At 43.0% G+C, this 22002-nt stretch overlaps 1 protein-coding gene across 1 annotated transcript in view; it reads right to left on the bottom strand.

The window, feature by feature from the left end:
• The window catches only part of SPPL3 (signal peptide peptidase like 3), a 34641-nt gene extending 13850 nt beyond the window's left edge, over positions 1-20791 (bottom strand). The window contains exon 1 of the mRNA XM_060785388.2: positions 20395-20791. Within this exon, the coding sequence (XP_060641371.1) occupies positions 20395-20417 (23 nt within the window). The 5' untranslated portion in view covers positions 20418-20791. The remainder of the gene's footprint in view (positions 1-20394) is intronic.
• Between the last annotated feature and the right edge of the window lie 1211 nt (positions 20792-22002).

Genomic DNA, 22002 nt, shown 5'->3' with positions numbered 1-22002 from the left:
GTCTACGGACAACGCTGGCTCTTCAGCTTAGAAATGGAGATGAGCACCACACCCCAGAGTCAGACATGACTGGACTTAATGTCAGGGGACTACCTTTACCTTTTTAACTCCTTCAAAGATCTTAGTTTTAACACATTGAGAGCTTCAAAGGATTAAATGCCAGGAATTTGAATTTAAAGGATATGGTTGACAATTGCGGCATTGCATTTGGGTCCAAGAGTCCACTCCACATACTCTACAAAGGAACACCTCTAGAGAGCACATTGCAGGAATCCAGGCATGATGTCATGACAGTATGGGTCACCCTGGTAAGATTGGCATTTTTCAGAACTGCACTTACTGCCACAGCAGATATTCAAAACGTACATTAAAAGTTCACTGGTCTTGAAAATGATGAATATAGCCAATCTGTATGGCACAGGAGCGTATGAGGGTAAAGTATGGGGGGGGGATGGGGACGGACGGGCAACTGACCAAATTCAGGCGGACAAGCAAAATGCAACTAAGGACTTCATCCCATGCAGCCTTCTCTCCATCTTCTCTGTGCTGCCAAAAAGAGTCCCACAAAAGCCATCACATGAGGCAAGGCCACTTTCAGTGGGACTCTTGTTGTGGCAACGCAGTGAAACAGAGGGAAGGCTGCGTTTCCAGGAGTCATGTGCTACCCTACTCTGACTGACAGAAGTCAGAGAGAAGCCGGGTGGAGGTGGGGAAAGGACGTGGGATGGCTACCATTCCTGAAGACAGAAAGGCACAGTAGGGAATGAAAGAAGATAGTTCCATCCGCTTTTCCTGCTTTCATGTGATGAGGTCCTAACACAAATGTAGACAAGTCGTAGTCCAATCCAACAGAGCATACATTCAGGATCTTCTACCGAATTTCTGGCACAGAAAATGTACAGCCAATGTATATACATACTTCTAAAATGTAAGCAAAAATTGGAAAACTGTAAGAAAACTACTTTTAAACAGTAGGAATAGAAGAGAGATTCAGTAAGGTTGAGCGCTGCCCATCTCTGGTTCTATAGCTTGCGCACGCAAGTTACTTCTGCGACCTTATACGAAATATAATGTATTGCTCTCTTCCTACCACGAGCCGTTACTACTTGCCCATAAAAGGTGTCACTGACAGCTGCTGGGGCAGAGAATAGCTCCGCAATGCAACGCCACACTCACAATGATGTACTCTCTTCCAGGGAATCTCTGGGCCAGTGGTGGCCTGCCAATGGCCATAGGCAGCTCCAGAGAGAGAGCGGAGCAGCCCCCACAAAGGGCAGAGCCACAGGCACACAACGAGCCCTGTTTGGCTCTGCTTCGGGGGTCAGCCGCCCGTCCTTTACAATGACGGCATTCTTGCCTACATACACAACAAGCCTGTCACAGACAGCGCCACCAATCCTCACCTACAGGACCATTCCACAGGCCCTGCTCCACAGACACCATACAATGACAGATCTCCAAACGCTCTGCAGGAAACATGTCCTTCCAGGCACTCCAACCCCGCTTTCCTGGCAGCTACCAAGGAAGCCAGACCGTCTCAGCATCACTAACAGGGCAGCAGCTGCTAATTTGCTCAGAGAAAAAGCTTCCGTATTCAAGCCAACTGCATTACAACCCTGCAAATAACTTTACTACATGTTCTAGCCCACATGTATTTTTAGCCCAGAGGCCAAGATGTAGGTCATTTGTGCCCGTGAATGGCCCAGAATAGCGAGACAAAACACAGAGGCAACCCAGTGCGCTTCCTATTTAAAGATGCTTTCCTTCCTCCTTGCCTGGAGGCAAATCCAAACTGCCACAAGCAATTGAGCAAAGGGCTATTTACAGGCCTGCTGTAGCATTTTGGTGCTGCTTCTGACAACTTGGTTGTGGCTCCCACCACTTGGACAAGCACCCTACAAATGCCTCTTAATATAGTGTCGTTGCTGCGGCTTCCAGTGCCACATCCCAAACGGTCTTAAAGCTTCCCTCTGTCGGAGATATGCATGGAGCAACTGGGGCTGCTGCTTGGAAACTACCATTCCCTAAGCCGCCTGCCTCTCCCACACACTGGCTCCACAGCACAGAGCTTGGCATCCCGCTGCCTTGGGTTCAGGAAGGCATTTGCCTGCAGGACCAGATTCTACCACCAGGTGGCAGGCACTTGGCAGCCTGCTTCTCTTCAAGTGTATGGGACAGGACCTCCACGGATTTGCAACAAATGCCAATCTGAGAATCTCTCTGAACTGGAAAACTGGACCAATGAATAGCAAATAGGGAAAGATCATAAATAAACACTGGCACCATGCTCCTAGCCCTGTACACCGTTTCAGCCCCAAAGGATGTGCTAGCTTGGGTGGGAGATTCACGCATAAGAGCAGGCACCTAGTTTCAAAGAAAGATGGGTAAGGACTTGTTAGCTTCCCAAGCCATGCAAGGAGAAAAGGCCAAGGGCTTAAACTTGGAGAAGCAGCTGAACAGAACTTTGGAATCATTTTCCTTCCATACCGGTGAGTAACAAACTGCAACCGACTGCACTTACTCCCTTTTCCACACAAAGGAGATGTTATTTTCAAAACTGGGACCCCACCCCACCTTCCTTCCACAAAACACGATAGGAATCATTGGTATTTGTACAATTTAGTAATAAAATCAGCATCATGTTTCAAAGCATGCACCTTTTAATTTGGATTCTTTCATAAACAACTTGTGAAGAGGCTGACTCCAAACTTGAGTCATACTTAGAGCAGATGCGCTGAAAGCAATGAGACATATTAGTTGGGAGTCTGACTGATTTCAGGAGGCCTGCTCCAACACAATGCTAACGAATAAGTCATCAAGAGGAAAATAAAGAGCATGTCGTCACATTCACAGTCTCAAGTAAATGCCTATTCTGGATTTGCAAGGCAAGGACGCTCCTCAAGAGGTACATTTCACTGGAATTTGGAAACCAAAAAAGACCAGCGGACACGGGGCCTGTTTGTACAGAAAGGGAAAGGGGCTCTGGATAATCTCTCCTCCCCCCCCCCCCCCACCAAACAGCCACATGTTGATACATGTCATCTGCTTGCGCTCACTTGCCTCCTTCTATTTTCCAATCCTGATTTCTCTTGCAAAAAAGTTTATACTTCTAAAAGAAATATGTACTGTGTCTTTCAAAAAAACCCAAAAAACCCCACTTATAGGTGCAGTTGTTCAAATGCGGCTTGTTTTGTGTGTCCACAAAAAGAAAGCAATTGAAGTGATTCTGAATGTCTCGATGTTAAACTGAACAAAGCAGAGCAATGTCACAGGTGGCAAAAATGAAACTGGAGATCGCACAATGACCTCAATGGAAAAGTTCAATCCTGCTGGAAGCAGGGGAGAGGACAACCAAGGTGTCACAATCTGTCGGGTGTGTAAAAATTAGTGCCTCAACCATTTCCATTTTCAATTGTATTCATATGGTGAAAACAAAGCATTGGTTCTGGTAGCTACTTGGAGGCAAGCACTGTAATAATAATTTGCACATCAAGATTTGACTTTTTAGAATTTCTAAGCTGCATTCTTTTTTCTTTTTTCTAATCAAATATTTCAGTTCAGATATTTATTGGACTGGGTTCCATGGTTGTGCAGCAGGTTAAACCGCTGAGCTGCTGAACTTGCTGACTGAAAGGTTGACGGTTCAAATCTGGGGAGCGGGGTGAGGCTCCTTTGCTAGGCCCAGCTTCTGCCAACCTAGCAATTTGAAAACATGCAAATATGAGTAGATCAATAGGTAACACTTCTGCGGGAAAGTAATGGCACTCTATGCAGTCATGCTGGCCACATGACCTTAGAGGTGTCTTCAGTGTAGAAATGGGCACTATCCCCCAGAGTTGGATACAACTAGACTTAATGTCAGGGGAAACCTTTACTATAGTTATTGGACTATTTAGATCTTCAACAGTTGTGTTCAGTAAATCATACATGTCTAATACATATGTTAATAGGATCACATTTTATTTTCAAGATATTACAACAAAAAGACGGGTAGAGGCTGAATTCTTCCCTAACCTGGGGAAGTGCTGCACATTTTCTCAAGGAAATAGTAGGAGGTGTACAGTTTTTCTAGGTTTGGGAATGGAGGAGGATGGCAGTTTCAAGCTGTCAGATGCACTTTTCTTTTCAAGGTATATGCTCATGCAATTAAGGATTTTACCTCTTTATTTGCCAGAAAAAGGTGGTTCAGGGGAGTTTGGGGCCATAGAAATCATTCTCCAGGTTGCATGCTGCCCTAAGGTCCCAGCCTGGCCATCCCTAGAATGAGGGAAATAGAGGAATAGGCACACAGCGGGTAGGATTGCTGCCCACTTAAAAGGGCAATGGGGCCAAAAAAGAAAAAAAAACTAGATTTTTTTAAAGGGGTAGAATCTTCTATTAAACTACTGCAGCTATCATTCCACTGACCAGGATGTCCAGGGCCACCTGGAAATGGAGAAGAAACATCGGACACCATCTATAAGGAGACAGACTTCAAATACTTTCACTCTGAGTGGACAAACACATATTCCAGTCATGTCAATGAAGTACAATTTCTATCTATACCCTATGATAACTGTGTCCTACCTCTGGTCATGGAACTAACAAGAAAGGAAGCAACTTAATAATAATAATAATAATAATAATAATAATAATAGTTTATTTATACCCCACCACCATCTCCCCAAGGGACTCAGAGCGGCTTACATGAGGCCAAGCCCAATAACACATTAAAACAGAAAAGCAATAAACAAACAATACATAGCAATAAAAATAATATAAATCACATATAACAATAACACACAGGATTTAAAAGCTTATGGCCAGACCAGATGTAATAAATTAAAATTAAAAAAAAATAATGCTGGGTATGACAAAATAGGATGTATCTCGTAGGAGGGTTTTAAAAAGGGGTACAGTCCAATGCAATCCAATGGTTAAAGTGCATTTGTAAGGACATATTGCTGGGAGTTATTTCTTTATTCCGGGAAGGCACACTGGAACAGCCACGTTTTCAGGCTCCTCTTAAAGACTGCCAATGTTGGGGCATGCCTGATATCCTTTGGAAGTGAGTTCCAGAGTTGGGGGGCCACCACCGAGAAGGCCCTCTCCCTTGTCCCCACCAATCGCGCCTGCGAGGGAGGCGGCAGTGCAAGCAGGGCCTCTCCGGATGATTGAAGAGATCGTGTGGGTTCGTTCACATAAATGTGGTCACGTAGATAGGCGGGTCCCAAACCGTTCAGGGCTTTGTAGGTAAGAACCTGCACCTTGAATTGGGACCGGAAGATGAACGGCAGCCAATGTAGCTCCTTAAACAGGGGGGTTGACCGCTCCCTCTAAGTCGCACCAGTTAGTAACCTGCCTGCCGCCCGTTGTACCAGTTGAAATTTCCGGGCCATTTTCAAGGGCAGTACAGTGCATTACAGTAATCCAATCAGAAGGTGACTAAGGCATGGACCACCCTGGCCAGATCCGACTTCACGAGGTACGGTCGCAGCTGGTGCACAAGTCTTAATTGTGCGAAGGCCCTCCTGGCCACCGCCGAGGCCTGAGCTTCAAGCGTAAATGATGAGTCCAGGAGGACACCCAGACTGCAGACCTGTGACTTCAGGAGGAGTTCAACCCCATCCAGCACAGGTTGGCACCCTATACTCTGAACTGGCTTACGATCGACCAGGAGGACCTCTGTCTTGTCGGGATTGATCCTCAGCTTATTCATCCTCATCTTTGACTCTATCCTAAATGATATTATCAAGAGCCTAAGGAGAGCTGTGAACGTCGTTGAAGCAACGGAAAGGTCATCCTAATGCTATCGAATTTAATATATATGTAAATGGGAAAGTGCCCAGGAATCCTAACAGAGTCAAATTTAACTTCAGAAAAGGAATGATTTCAAAAAAGCAGGTCCTGGTTTTAAAAAAAGTTGGCTGGGAAGAGGGTAGAGCCTCCCCAAAATACATTGGGGTTATTCAAAAGCCTAACAAAAGCTATTTACAAAAGGAAACACAAGTCGACATGTAAGGATGCAAGAAAGGATACTGAGGAGCAGTTCTCAAAACATGGAGATCAATTCTATTTGCTGAAACACATCAGGCGCAGAAAAAGCTTGTGGAGGCAACTGAAGCACAACAGAGAGGAGTGCAAAAAAGCGAAATAAATGATTTTCATCTGTCTTCACCGCAGAAGAGACAGTGAAGATATTTTGTGCCTGAGCTGATATTTTCAGGCAAGGAGTCGGAGGCACTGTGACAAGAGTAGAAGTTGTAGGCCCTCCTGACAAACTAAAAACAAATGAATCACCCAATCCAGATGGTAACCATCTGAGCGCTCCTAACAAAAATGCAGAATGGCATCTTTGAACAAAAATGTGTAACATATTCTTCTGACTGACCTCTCCGCCAGTGGACGGGAAAAGAGCCAATGTAGTAGGAACAAGGAGGCCAGATCAGCCAGCTAGTTCAGGGTAAACAGGTGGAAAACGTTATTAAAGATAAGATTATCAAACATATTGGAAAGCAACTGTTTGAGTAATGAACAGAAGGCAGGGAGAAGCTCCAAGTCTAACAAAAGACCTTTTGCTCTGTGAAGTCTCTAAGAAACAAGTGCTTTCTCATCAATTCATTAATAAACCTGGGTTTGAGGTAAGGACAGAGCTAGCCATGTTTGTTGGTGACACCAAACCGTTCCGCCTGCTTTGAGCAAAAACAAACTGAATAGCTTCAAAATTCATATACACTGATACAATCTCAGTTGGCCATGACATGGATCTTGTGGTTTCGCTGTAGATTGCTCAATGAGAATTTTGACCCAATATGCATCTGCTCAAAACAAAACTTCTGTCGTTATTGTCGGGCACAATTACAGAAAAAGGAACAATCAAGCCTGCCATATTGCTTTTAGATCAATTCCCCAGCACATCTTCTAGAACCAGTACAGGAGCAGCACCCCCATATCAGTGTCACATTTCTCAGTCAATCCAAGATGATTCCAAAGCTGATGATATCAAAAACATTTGGTCAGCAAGTCTTCAGTGGAAAGGCTACCAGTCTGTATATACAACTTTGGGAATTGAAAAGAGAAGGGTGGGGTGGCCTGAAACATTCCTTGTAAGCCACACAAACAATGACATCTTGTCATGGCAAAGCTGAAGACTCTTTGCACCACAACCACTCCTTCGTGCCTTCTATTCTTAGACTTTGTCTAGGGCCTTTGTTGTCTGTTTTATTTTGAGCGGTTTGTTTTAAACCAATGATATCCCACAAACCTAATGACTCCAGAACAACACAAAGGTAGCCAAACTGCCACATAATGTACGGCAGACACCTGAACTTCCACCACCAAGTGACCAGAATTGGTTTTTGGCTTGTCTCCGTTCCATTTTCTATGTCCATAAATCAAATCACATTAAAGGCTACTCGCACAAGAAATTCTGGACCTATTTATCTGCTATTTGGCAGGACTGCCACACTTGGAGAGGGATACTATGCCAGCAAACTGTACCAAAGGTAAGACTAATAGTTAATAGTTTTATTAACATAAGGCAGGTTTCATTATTCTCTCTAGTGTTTTCAACGAAGGCACTGATTTCTAGATACCCATTTTGGTTATCTAACATTATGGACATAATCAAGCAAATTTTGTGTTGCATAATGTTTACTGTCATTCTTTCAATTACTGTATATTTTTCTGTCACTCACCAAGAGTGCAATTTAAAAGAACAAAATGGATAGGGTAAAGGATAGCCATAGGTGCTAGATTCTGGTTAAAAACAATTTTCTTTACGATAGATGGTCAAGCTCTTTTATAATGTTGCTTCTAAATGAGAATCACCAGAAATAGAGACTTATCTGCTTCTCTTATTTGTTCTGCAAGATAGTCAAACAATGTACCTTATTACTGCATTTCTATCTTTAGGGTTTGAGAAAAGCATGACACATTCACTTTCATATTCACTATTATGCTGTCTAGCCGGATGTAGATTTGCCACCCCACTTTACTTTTGAGAAATTTAACCATTCTGTCTCTTGGTACAACATGATCTTAGTGAACTCACCTGATCTGGTCTGATTAGAGAAGCTAAGCAGGGCCAGGCAAAACCAGGCTAAGAAAAGAGTCTTAAATGGCCAGACTGGGACCCTAGCAAGCCAGGACAAAATAAGAGAACTACTGACCATCAAATTGGTAACACTGGGCTAGCTGTCTCTGTATAGCTTCTTACTGTTCTGTGGGGTCTTACTTTCTTACTCCTGTCTGGGACTTGTAGTTCTATAATATGCTTGTTAGGTAGAGTTTGAGCCTCTGTCTTAGTTCTCACCACTAAGTCTAGAAATAATTTTGCCAATGAAGTCAGCAGAACAGTAGTCACAATCTTGGATTTTATTTTATTTATTTTTTTACATTTTTCAGCGTTTTTTCTCTCTTTCTCTTGCAGCTTGATGTTTACCAAAATTCATCTGCTGTTTTGGCAGGGCTGGCCGCTGTTCAACGCTGTTCTAAAAAATTTAGGCTCCGATTGTGGCATTCAATTTCACGATCGGGTCCAGCATGAATTCCTCGGCTTGGCACGATAAATCAGCCGTTCCTTACCAATCCCCCATAGCTCCTCTGGAGAATGTTTTGTACCATATTGAAGCCTTTTCCCTCCTCTGACTCATGCTTCTGATGTTATTCCTTTGATCAAAATACATTTGCAAACTGCCTGCACAGGGTAGAAACAGTCTCTGTTGCATGATGGTCCAGACCGCCTTTGTTTGGCCACCTGTAGGCTTCATATGGGGGGCCATTGCTGTAGAAATGATTGCTCTCATGTCAGGACCTTGGAAGGAAGTGGCCGAGCTTCAGCTTTGATGTCCCCACCACCCAAGTTCATCCTTTTGGCTATAGGTACATCTGACCAGCAAAGAAAAACAGCATTCAGCTGCTCTGAATGCAAACCATCATATACTGAAGACAGTTTTCATCAGACAGACCACATTCTCAATTACGGGAGAGTTGCTTGAGGCTCTAGTACCTTCCTTACAATAAGAAACCAGGTGCTAGGCATAATGCAGGTGACAGCAAATAAGGTTTTTCCTGACTAGCAAACCTTGCTAACATGAGAAGGAACTCATATCCTGCTGACAAGAAAGAACTGAATTGTAACCAACCTGGCAATTTGCCTTTTTCAATATAGAACATCACGGGTTGAGGGCCTTGGTTTTCTAAAGAAAAGGTGTTAGACGTGACTGGAAAGTTATTCCAGCCAAGCCATATCTTCCTTTCAAATCTTTGGGAATCAGTTTGTTCAATAGCATGATCGAATGTGGACAAAGACTGTATGGCTGCTTTGAGTCCGGACCACAGTCTTCAGAACCTGGAGCTCTCTGGAACATAAGCTGGATACTGGCAGGCTCCCATTTCCAGGAAATATAATGGAAGACAACTGACAATTGAGCTAATCACAGAAGAAGCCCTACAATATCATAAATAGGTAGCTGAGAAATACAAAGGACAAGGTGAAAGTATATTCTGCTCTGACAAAAGGCAGACGGATTTTCATCATTTTGATGGCGAAGTGGAAAGCGTTTGGGTTTCTTGATAGGCTCTTAGTACTCCTTTTCAAAAAGGGACTAATATGAGTAGGTGAACTTGATTTTATTGTGATGATCTCAAGACAGTAATTTGATTTGTCCATTGTACCAATTTCAGGAAACTCTCCACTCCAAGAGACTGCATGATGTATAAAAGCTCTCTTGTATTCAAAGGTCACTGGGACTGCAAGTCACTTCAAGGCCATGAGGAAAGTAGTTCCCAACTATTGGGCAAAAAACAACAGGAAGAAACTGGTTCTCCCCTGAAGATCTGGAGACATGTCATTGTACTCCTTGAAGGGTGATTTTAAATATATTTTAAGTAAAAGAAACCAGCACTACATGCAAGCCTCACTTCCATTACGGCAGCAGTTGTGATTCTTTCAGTCACTGCACAATGGACAAATCCAGATCATACTTGCACAAGCAGAGTTCCAGATATGTAACCATTGTGCAAACAGAAATGTTTCGTAAACCTTGAAAGGAAACACCTGATGTGTATGTTTCTTGATCATCTCTTTGAAAGGAGGGCATAGAAATATTTCTTGGAGAAAACTCACTGGACCTATTTCTGATGGAGAAAAATATTCTTTTTTACATCCTGAAACTCACTCTCTCCTTCATGTATGTTACTAAATCATTTTTGCCATCGAAAAACCAAGTCAGACCAATAAGCTTCAAAAGAAACAGAAAGGTTCCTAGGAATATATGCCAAAAGTCCTGCAATACTAAGAAAACTAGCAACTCACCCACTCAGAGATACTATCGCTACTTGCACAATGGAATCCTACCTAACTTGTACACAAGCCTGGTGATTCATGTTCATTTTCACCAATGTACACAACAGGTTTACTTTTTGTAAGCTACACTCGTATATTTCCTCACCTTCTTGGTATTATTTAAAGCATGTGGCCAATTAAAAGAGAAAATCATAACAGGTCACAAGTAGACATGCAATGAATAGATAGAGCCCATCTTGAAGACATATGCCCCATGTGTGGCTGCACTGCAATTACCAGCACAGCCTATGGTGTGGGATGATGGGATCTACAGCCCATCCATATGGAAAGAGGGTGATTTAACATTTTACACTTCTCTCTGAAGGCATTACACACAATCCATCAGCTTAATCTCCCCTTGAACGGTTGCCTCTGACCACACTGTATGGCCAGCCACTCTGGAGTGTCTCACTCTGACGGTGCTGTGAGTCACCACAGTTTCAACTCCTGACAGTTCCTTATTTACATGTCAGAGCACCAACAGTCCATACCAAGATGGCACATTGGGGCTTTGTGCTCAGGATTTCCTTGGTCTGCCTTCTGTGGGAAAGCCTGACTCCACTGAATTCTTGAGCTGAAGGCCAGGGAAGACTATATATATTTCATGGTTCCCTTCTGAAGAAAAACCATTATGATCAATATTTGGAAATTTCAGTAAAAATGGGAAATTGTGTCCCACTTAGTTCGATATTAGTTTTGCATTTTCATCCATTTTCATTATTGTTACTTGTCATATAGTGTTGTTGTGTTTTTTTGTTGTGAGTAGAGAACAGATCTAACAGGAAAGAGGTAACTTCTCCTTTGCTTGCTCAATATTCAAAAACACCCATTATCCCACAAGAAGAGAAACTCTTGACTGTGAAATTAAATTGAAAACATTAAAAATGCTAGGTTATATATCACTGGCATTAGTGTATAGCAGCTGTTCTCACCACTAAGACCAAAGTTATTAGAACTTTCCATTTTGTTACATTCCACATATATAAGACATATTATAATATTATAATGTAATACAATATAAAAATAATATAATATAATTATATTTTTATGTTACATGTAATATTACTAATAATATTATAATATAATGGTATAGTACAATAGTATAGTACAATACAGTAATATATAATACTGATATTGTACTATGGTAATAATATAATATATTGTATGTATATATATCTTGTAAGCCACTTTGAGTCCCCTTCGGGGTGAGAAGGGTGGCATATAAATGTTGTAAATAAATAAATAATAGTGTCCAGTGTACCATCGGTTGTACAACTGTGGGGTTCATCTTCCCTACATTGACATGTGTGTCTTGGAGTTAAAAAGGAAAATTTAAACAAGAAAACCAAGTGCTTGAATCAGAAACTAGGTCTTTGAATTTCTTCTTCATTTTTGTACATCACAAAGGAGACCTGGACAAGTCCAGGTGAAAGTGAATCACCAATTCTTCCAAGGCCTATTTGGACTGATACCAGAAGAATTTAATCCCTATTCATCTACTGAATATTTAAAAGCAATGCAAATCCCCATGAACACTTCCCTTGATCTTCTCTCAATGCACACAGACTACTGAAGAGTTAATCCTCCCGAGATTAAAAAATCAGGACTAGCTTTTAGTTTATTACAATAAAAACAGAACCTGGAGCACCTTTATGTGTTTAGAAGAAAAAGAAAATGCCTCTGAAGAGGAAAACGAAGAACACTGAAACCTATGAAGAGCAATTAATTCAATAAAAATATTCAGGACTGATTCATTATTTACTTATCTGAAAAATGAATCCATGAAGCCAGCCTGGAAACAGACTCTTATGGAGGCTTACAAACAATTAAGAGCCTAAAACTAAGCAAATGAGTTAAACTGCAATGAATCAGAAGACACATGAGTAGTCTGATAAAGATTTTACACTGAAACCAGTTATGAAGCTAACTACAAGTTATTATATCCTACCACTCAGTCTAAGAAGTACTTCATGCACAGGCTTTGTTCAGACATAATGGGAAATCAGTTTTTCCGAAAGCAAAGGCTGCCATGTCTACCCATGGAATAACTCCAAAGGAAAATGCTAAAATCTGCATTCGTATAATACTTTTATTAAATGAACTCAAAAGCCAGTGTTCAAGTTCTTTAGAAGTCTTCATCAGGGTAAAATGGTCAACAATGTAAAAGAGTAACCATGAAGGTATGGATGTGTCTTCATTTCTCTGTAAGAAAACTACTACTCTGGGCATCGAAAAGCAATGAAGATAGAAAACAATGAAGTTCCCATTCCAAACCAACAACAATATGCTAAAAATAAAAGGATACCGCGCTCAAAACATTAGCTAAAATGTATAAATGGGAGAGCCATTTTGGGGCAATGGCTAGAGTGGTGTTTCTCAAACTCTGCTCTTCCCAAGTTTTGGACTTCAGCTCCCACAATTCCTAACAGCTAGTAAACTGGCTGGGATTTCTGGGAGCTGAAGTCCAAAACACATGGGGGAGCAGAGTTTGAGAAACACCAGGCTAGAGAGTCAGGGTGCGACCTGGTAAATCCAAGTTCTAGTTATTGCTGAGCTATGACATTCACTAAATAACCTTGGGCCCGCCACTTTCTCCAAAATAATTAAAGTTCCTCTGACATCGAAAGTTGTGAAACTGTGGTATGCTTAAAGTCAGGGTGTGGAGCACACAGCCTCTAATCCAAGCTTTCCAAACAGTTCATGTTGTAGATACACTTTGTAGACATGCATCATAATTAAGTTCTACTAGCAAACAAGATTTGTAATAACCAAAATGTATGGAAAGCTTTCATTTATTTATATTTTTAAAAATATATGATTTGTAAGATGATAAAATACATTTCCAAGGGTTTTGTCACTTCTCTTTACCTTTGCATGACACACCGTTTGTAAAACTGCTCTAATCCAACCTCATTTGGGGTGGAATAGAAAGTGGTTGAGACACAAAGGGGGAAACAACCAATTAGTAGGATCCTGCAGTGCAACAAATCCTGCCCACCCGCTTAGAACTTCCCATCTCATTTCCAATGTCAACTGGGAGCAAGCCAAGTCCAGATTTGAGCTAAAAACAAGTCTGCCCCCCCCCCCAAGCCATCACCACCTAAATAAACCAAGTTTCAGGCAGCATCAGGAGGAACAGTAAATATTTTAGTAGCAAACTATTTACCATTTGGCACATTTTTTGTCATGTCAGGAGAAACTTGAGAAACTGCAAGTCGCTTCTGGTGTGAGAGAATTGGCCGTCTGAAAGGACGTTGCCCAGGGGACGTCCAGATGTTCTTGATGTTTTACCATGCTTATGGGAGGCTTCTCTCATGTCCCTGTATAGGGAGCTGGAGCTGATAGAGGGAGCTCATCCACGCTCTCCCCAGATTTGAACCTGCAACCTGTTGGTCTTCAGTCCTGCCGGCATAGGGGATTAACCCACCGAGCCACTGGGGGCTCCTGAAGGTGAAGGATGAAGAGGCTGAATCACAGAAGATTCATGCTCTTTTTGCATTACATCTAAGCCAAGCCATAACAAGTTATATATATGATGTCAACATGGAATACTATATCTGCACCAAAGAATGTGACTTAATATACCCTGTGGTTCTGAGAAGACAGAATTTCAAATGACACAAAGAAACTCCCAGGTGATTCCAAGATGACAGCAGTGACATCTATTTCAGTTGCAAGAGTAAGCATGCCGACTCTGCAAAGTCTGGGGAAGAACATTGACTTGACTTCCCTCCATACATCTATTAACCACCACCGTCAGAGATGGAAAGTGTTATCAAATTCATCCTTTGTTTATTACCAGAATTTTTTTAAAAGGAGAAATTCAAACCACAACATTCTATCATAAAAAGCAGTGCCACTCAGATGCCACAACATTAAACAAAAGTATGAAATTCTGGAACCATGGTTTTAAAGACAGTTTGAAAAACACACTCACCCAAATGTCAAGAAAAATGGGAAAATGTAGTATCAGCCACCGTTTGCAGATTGAAAGTCACTTTGATTCTTGAGATACATAAAATGCACCATATGAGTGTGGTTTATATACAATCAAAATTGCATGTTTAATATATAAAAATATAGTATATTCCAAATAAAATTTAAAACTGCACCCATATCTTTTAATTTTATTTTTTGTTACAACTGGAGTTACAAGGTCTCAACCTGTAAGGAAGTCCTGAGCTAGAAGAAACCTCTGGTTTAGCCACACTGAGAAGCTCAAAAGTTTTTTAAAAAATCAACTCTATTAAATCTGAGATAAATGTTTTTCTCCAATACTTGTCCATACTGCCAGCAGAAGTACCACTCTCCTTCCCATAAAGAGAACTGAAACAAGGAAACTGAGCCCAGGAATGGTAATGATCTAATATTGTACACAATCTCGTGTAAAAGTCCTCCTCTTACACAGTTGTTAGAAATAATGTTGGGGCAGTAAATATTTTAATATCTCATCTTAAACATTTTATTCACCATTGTAAAAGAACATATTCCATTTTTACATATATATCTTTCTGGAAAAATAAAGCCAAAGAAGACAAAGTAGGAAAAAAATATCCTGTTTCTCCCTTAATATTTTGCTTTTTTACCAATCATCATCATCATCACTCCATCTCTCCCCATGGATCCTCACAGTATTCAGTATTTCACACCTTCGTTTTCATTATTTGTTAGCTTTCTGTAGCATACAATTCAGAAGCCTTCACCCTATATTTGCTCATGTACATCTTGCCAAGGCTAAATTAAGAATGAATTGCTTTATGGTTAACTTTTCAATGTTACCCGCAGAAGTCCTTCTGAATTCTCCTGATGTATGGCACTTTATAAACTGACTAAGCACAGCAAAAGTCACGATTTGAAAAACAACCTTCAGAGCTGGGAATGTTTCTTTTATTATCTTTTGCACACAGGCTAAGGAAGAAGCTTGGTTTCAATGCCAGTGGTGAAATCAACCATGCCTCTTAGCCAAAGTGGGCTACACACCTTGACTACTTGCTCACAGAAGAGATGTCTGAGGGAACACTTTAGGATCTGTTGTTGTTGTGTGCTTCCAAGTTACTTCTCATGTATGACCACCCTAAAGCCAACCTCTCATGGGGTTTTCTTGGTAGAGTTTGTCCAGAGTGGGTTTGCCCTTCCCTTCTTGCATTGAGAGAGAGGCTTGCTCAAGATCGTCCAGTGAGTTTCCATGGCTGAGCAGATTTCAAAGCCTGGTCTCCCAGGGTTCAAATCCAACACTCAAGCCAATACATCACTCTGACTCTAGCCCAGTTATACAAAGATTAAAAAATGTAATTTCAATTTCATTGTATTTCTTATCCTCCATCTTGGCCACATAAATCTAACAAAAGTGTTCCTTAGCTATGCTGAATACTCACAAGCAAGGAATACTACCAACACCAGCCTCTGCTTCAGAGGCTGCTATGTTGACTTTATATGTAATATTTGTATAGTGCCTTCACGTGCTTCACCTGCATTTTCTAGACACAACTAGTTGCAAGGGCCAACCCTCACCCTGTGGGAGAAGAGAGAGGGGCAAAACCAGGTCCCTGTCTACAGCCTCAACTAGTATCTGGCATGCCATCGATGCTGGGCCCTGCAGGGTTTTCCAACATCTTCTGGTCTAGAGACAAGGCAGGTGGGGAGCTGCAGGCTACAGATCCTAAACCGTTCTCAGCATCTACTTTACAACCATCTTGGAAAGTGAGGCAACCTGATGCTCTCCAGATATCTTACATTACTCCTAGTAGCCCAAGTCAGCATGACTAATTGTCAGGGATTATGGAAACTATAGTCCAGAAAAACAGGAGGACACTCTATTGCCTACCCTGTTAACATTCTTTCTATTGCTGATATGGAGGGAGGGAGGGAAGAAACAGGGGAGTACCTAAGGCCACTCAATGTGCTCAAGAGAGAAATTAGATCTAAGTAGGACCTTTCTGATTGTACTATGCAATGAGAAAGAGAAAGAATGTCTACCATATCCTGAGGCTCAATTATTATTTTACATGAAGATACAGTGAATAACCATCTTCTATAACCGAGCACCAGTCTGCAGCCATCAACTGGACTATGAAACTGGGACTAGGGACAATACACTAGCTAACCTTAGCCTGTTAAATGCTAATAACTCCCGGGGGGGGGGGGGGGGGGGACAAAATGAGGAAAATATGGGTGACTATATTGTTATAATCTACTCAGCAGATACTGGAGATCTCTGAACTACAGAACATTTTTCTGTTCTATTTCTAACTACCACAATGGATTCTGAGGAAAGACTTTATAGGCCATCAAAACTAAGTCTCTCTCCTCTCTAGTTCACCATTGCTGTAGCTTGCCATCTGATAGGGTATACTCTAGTATAATCACAAAAGCAAGGGCCACAAAGCATTTCTGATTCTTGACAATGCCAAAAGATCATTCACAGTTTTTCCAACAACAGACTAACACAATTAACCTCATCCAAGGGCAGCTTTGTCAGCTACCACCAACAAAGTCAATTTTATTGTAATTGGGTCTGCATTTGGTGGGTTTCGCCTATATAGAATCTAAAGTTTTTTCCAGATGAAACAGTATTGAGACTTCTCGAAAAAGACTAAGAAAAGGGAGGATTTGCCTAGGACAGAAACAGCCTGGATCTCAAGAGAAGTTACTTTTTATGTTGCTAATGGGCTTTAAAAGTTGCTGCTTGAATTCTATGACTATTTGTCCCCTAGTGCCCACTTGACCAAAGAGGGGAGTGTCCTCTGCTGACAGGGACCCTCCAAACCACCTTCACTAGCAACAACAAAAGAACATCTGGAAAAATGTAGGACTGTGACTCTAACATCTTCATTTCCCCATTTCATCTATCTGATGAAGAAGCCAGCAGAGTTCTGAAAGCTTGCACAATGTATTTTCATTTTACATTTTTAGTTGGTCCAATAACGGAATTGCTGTTTTATAGATTATGACTGTTAACCTTGTGAGCAAACAGTTTGGTTACTGCAAGCTATAAATCCTGTTCAAATAGCAACTAAGAACAACACATGAACATCTGGGAAGGGAACATAATCAAATCACAGTAACAGTTTGTGATCCCACATATATAGAAATGAATGAGAACCAGTGGTGAAGGTCCACTATTACGTTTTCTTACTTCAACAACAACAAAAGCAATTCACAACACATAACACAAATCAAACCGGACTCCTGGAATGCTGGCTATTCATGCTCAAAATGAAAACTTAATGTTTTCAGAATATTATCCCTTGGAAGCATTTATATTTACATACTCCAACCTTAAGAAGTACTGAAATTAGTATTAGTTTCTGAGGGCCTTCACTTCTTTAAAAAGTTCTTAAAAGCACAAGGAAAGTTGTATGATACCCACATTTTAGCTGAAATCCAACTTCTAGATCAACTAATTTTGGTACTGGAAATAATTCAGATATTTGTTCTGTACATAAAATTAGCCGACTAGCTTTCAGTTCTGCTTAATGAATATAAATCAAATAAATATCCTATATTATATTGCTATCAATTCTGGACTGCAAAAACATTCGTTAAACTTTCCAGAAAATATTCCCATTCAACGTCTTCCAGAAAAACCTATCTCCCTGGTACAGCCATCTCCATACCTTTAGGAAGCTTCTTGCTCAAGGTCCCAATCACACAGAAAAGCAGATACACAGGCGCTAATATACATACCATTGGATCTGAAAATACACATAAAATCTGGACTGAACAGCTCTAGATGAAAGACAGAGCTTGTCCCTGAGTTCTCATTTCTACCACCTGTTAATTCTCCTCAGTCTACCATATGAAAAGGGCTATATGTCTAACCACAGTTTGACCTGACTTTCGGGTCTGGCCTGGGAACAGACTTTGCTTTTCGATGACCAGTTTGTCTAAATCAGGGCAATCTGGTCCCTGCAAATCTGAGGGCATATGGAGAAGTACAAGGGATCCAAGGCTGAACCCTAAAGGACCAAACAAGACAACAAGAGCTTAGCCAGAACACTGGAAGGTGCCCCAAACTTATCAACTGAAGTTCAACTAATGTGAACAAACACTTTGTTCACCCAAGCCATCATATTGTTTGTGTTATACTCAAAACATTTTCTCCATCCTTTGGGTCATTTATATCACCCTAAAAATTAAACTGCAAGCCTATACATAAGGACCTGTAGCCCCCATTGAATTCAGAACAGTTTTCGGGTGTCTGATTACCAAACTCCCATGAAGCTGAATGGCTCTGATGAGAGCAATACATTTCAATCCTGCTGCAGGTGATGACTATATTACAAACCTGTTTCACTGTAATAATCCTTTATAGATGGCTAAACGCTGGGAGGCAGGTTTACGAAGAACAGGAGCTCCCACTAGTCCAAACCTCCCCCACAATCCAGTCTCACCAATCCATTCACCTTGGTTGCAACACTCGGGATGAGAATAAGGGATGGCATTTCATTCAGGTGGAGAACTTCCTCCATCGTGTACTTACACATCAGGATATCGGCCTCTAAAAGTACCAGGTTGGTGAAAGCATCATTAAGACGAATGTACCAAAAATAAAAATAAATACGCATCAATAACCTCATGCATCCAGGGAAACCCCTGGCTGGGGTGTCTTTACCTGCAACCCTCCGCATGCATGGTGAGAAGCTACTCAGAAACCTGCTCAGCGACTTCCAATGTCTGCAATCCTGCGCACATGTCTTCAGAACCCCCCCCCCTCCCAACCCTTTCCTTTACATGCCACTTATTCCCAAATAATTGGATAAAAAATGCTTGGAAAGAAGAGGCAAAGGGGGCCAAGACAGGCCGCCCCACATCCGAGACACGGATTTCTCTCTGGAGAATTGGGTGCCGCCTCACAAGCCCAAGGTTTCAAGCTGTGATGTCAAGCTTTTTGGAGGGGGGGTGGCAAGGCGGCTCTCTTGATGGGGAAGGCAGCCTGGTGCGCCAAGGAGACACAAAAGTGGCAGAGGACACAGAGCTTGCCCCCTTCCCAGAGGCACCCTTTTCGGGGGAGACAAACAACGCCCCATGCTCACAATGCAGATATAGGAGGCAGGGTAAAAAAGGGCAAGGAAGTCGTCCAGGAAACCGTCCTGCTTTTCAACAGGTCTGGGCAGAAAGCACCCCTTTGGCTGGGCGGACCATGGTGAGGACTGATTTGCCCCCTTCTCTGCGGGGAAGTTCCTTTCAGGTATCAAGGAGGGCTGTGGAAAGGCCCCGCAAGAGCCCGTCAGGCCCTTGAGAAGCAGCACCTTTTCCTCCAACCCCTAATAAATAAACGCATTAATAATAATAGTAGTATTCATATGAATGTGCCATTTTTTTAAAAAAAAAACACACACACACACAAAATCAATAACGTCATGCATCTGGTGAAACTACTTGCTGGGGTGGCTTTACCTGCTATTCTTATTATTATTATGATAGTGATGGATGTTATTCTGGTATTGTTCAGCCTGTGTTTGTCTCTCGGGAAGCTACCAAAAGGACGCCCCTTCTCCAGACAGCCAAGCCTGGGTGGTGGGTGCGAAAGGAACCCCTGAGATTATTCTTATTCTTATTATTTAATCATTTTTATCCCGCCTATCTGCCACGGGTGGGATTCAAGTGGTGAAAAAAACAGAAATTACATAAAAGACATATTCAGCAAAACATCATCAGCCACCTAAAGCAGATAAGCCATGACCTAAACCATATACAACGAATTAATAAATCCCACTTATACCATTAGAACATTCCCTAACCTCAGGCCACTGAGGTTATCCGTAAAACAGGCTCATTAGGCCGTGTCACAACATTGGCAGGTCCAGGATAAGATTCAGAGGTAGATGTGACCAGCAGTTATCTGACAGGGATGGGTCCTTGGGCCCTGCTCGAACTACAACTCCCGGGGTGCCCTCAGGACTGAGTGGGGGCGGCTCTAGGGCCCTCCAAGCGCGTTCACGGGGCGGTGAGGCGGCTTTTCAACAGGTCCCCCTTGAAGGGAGTGGGTGCCCGTCCGCACGGGCGCTCCTAATGCGCGACAACTCCGGCCCGCCCGCCCGCCTGCCCTTGGGCGCCTCCCTCACCAGGAGTAGGTCTGCTCCGCCATGGCGCCGGACGCCTCGCTGCTATTGCTGCTGCTGCTTCCTTCCTTCCTTCCTTCCTCCTCCTTCTCCTCCTCCTCCTCCGACTGGACTGGACTCAGGAGCGGCCCCGCTGCGGCTCCCGGCCCAACATGGCGTCGGCGGCGGCGTCGGCTGTGAGGAAGGGGCTCCCGCCTGGGCCGTGGAAAGGCGACGCCACGAGGCCTCAACGGCCGCTCCGCCGGGGCAGCAAGGCCACAGTCCCGCGCCGTCGAGCGAGCCTCATGGCCGGCGGTTTGGACCGGAGAGCAGAGCGCGCCGACTGGGAAGGCGAGGCGAGGCCGCCCGCTCTGCTCTCCCTCACTCTCTTCCTCGGCTCGGAGGAGGAGGAGGAGGACCTGGAGGAGGAGGAGGGGGCGGGCCTTCCTGGCGTCACGCAGGCCTCAACGCGCAGGCGCCACTCGAGGCAGGGGTCACGTGTTCACAACAGGGCCGGCGCGGACGGGGCGGGGCTCCCCTTTGTGTGCGGCTGGGCATTGGGGCGGGGCTTTGGAGCTTGCACACGCGCCTTCCGCCTCCTCAGCTTCCGCGGAAAGGGGACGAGGGGCGCGCGCATGCGCCTTCCTCCTCCAGAGGCTCCACACTCAAAGCGGGGGGGGGGGGGGGGTTCTATTTGGACGAGTCTCAAACGAAGCGCTTCCCCTGGAGTCGGGTCTAACCTCGCTTTTCTCCCGCACCCACCCAGGCGAGACTCAAACCAGCTAATAACACTATAAGAACACACAAAGTACAAATCAAAACACAACATACCAACAGACCCACCAAGAAAATCCAACAAATGCTACGTTCAGAATCACTGGGTTGTTGTAGGTGTTTTCGGGCTATATGGTCATGTTCAAGAGGCATTCTCTCCTGACATTTTGCCTGCAAAGATCCACCCAGAGGAAAAGTGTTCTTCCCATAGATCAAGGGAACAAACCACTGACTGCATAGGGAAGCTGATGAGGAAACACAACATACAAACTATCTACAGACTCGCATTCAGAATCACTGGGTTGTTGTAGGTGTTTTCGGGCTATATGGTCATGTTCAAGAGGCATTCTCTCCTGACATTTTGCCTGCAAAGATCCACCCAGAGGAAAAGTGTTCTTCCCATAGATCAAGGGAACAAACCACTGACTGCATAGGGAAGCTGATGAGGAAACACAACATACAAACTATCTACAGACTCGCATTCAGAATCACTGGGTTGTTGTAGGTGTTTTCGGGCTATATGGTCATGTTCAAGAGGCATTCTCTCCTGACATTTTGCCTGCAAAGATCCACCCAGAGGAAAAGTGTTCTTCCCATAGATCAAGGGAACAAACCACTGACTGCATAGGGAAGCTGATGAGGAAACACAACATACAAACTATCTACAGACTCGCATTCAGAATCACTGGGTTGTTGTAGGTTTTTTCGGGCTATATGGTCATGTTCAAGAGGCATTCTCTCCTGACATTTTGCCTGCAAAGATCCACCCAGAGGAAAAGTGTTCTTCCCATAGATCAAGGGAACAAACCACTGACTGCATAGGGAAGCTGATGAGGAAACACAACATACAAACTATCT

Source organism: Anolis sagrei, chromosome X (genome assembly GCF_037176765.1).
Source record: "Anolis sagrei isolate rAnoSag1 chromosome X, rAnoSag1.mat, whole genome shotgun sequence".
Lineage (NCBI taxonomy): Eukaryota > Metazoa > Chordata > Lepidosauria > Squamata > Dactyloidae > Anolis > Anolis sagrei.
This window is presented reverse-complemented; position numbering and strand designations above follow the sequence as displayed.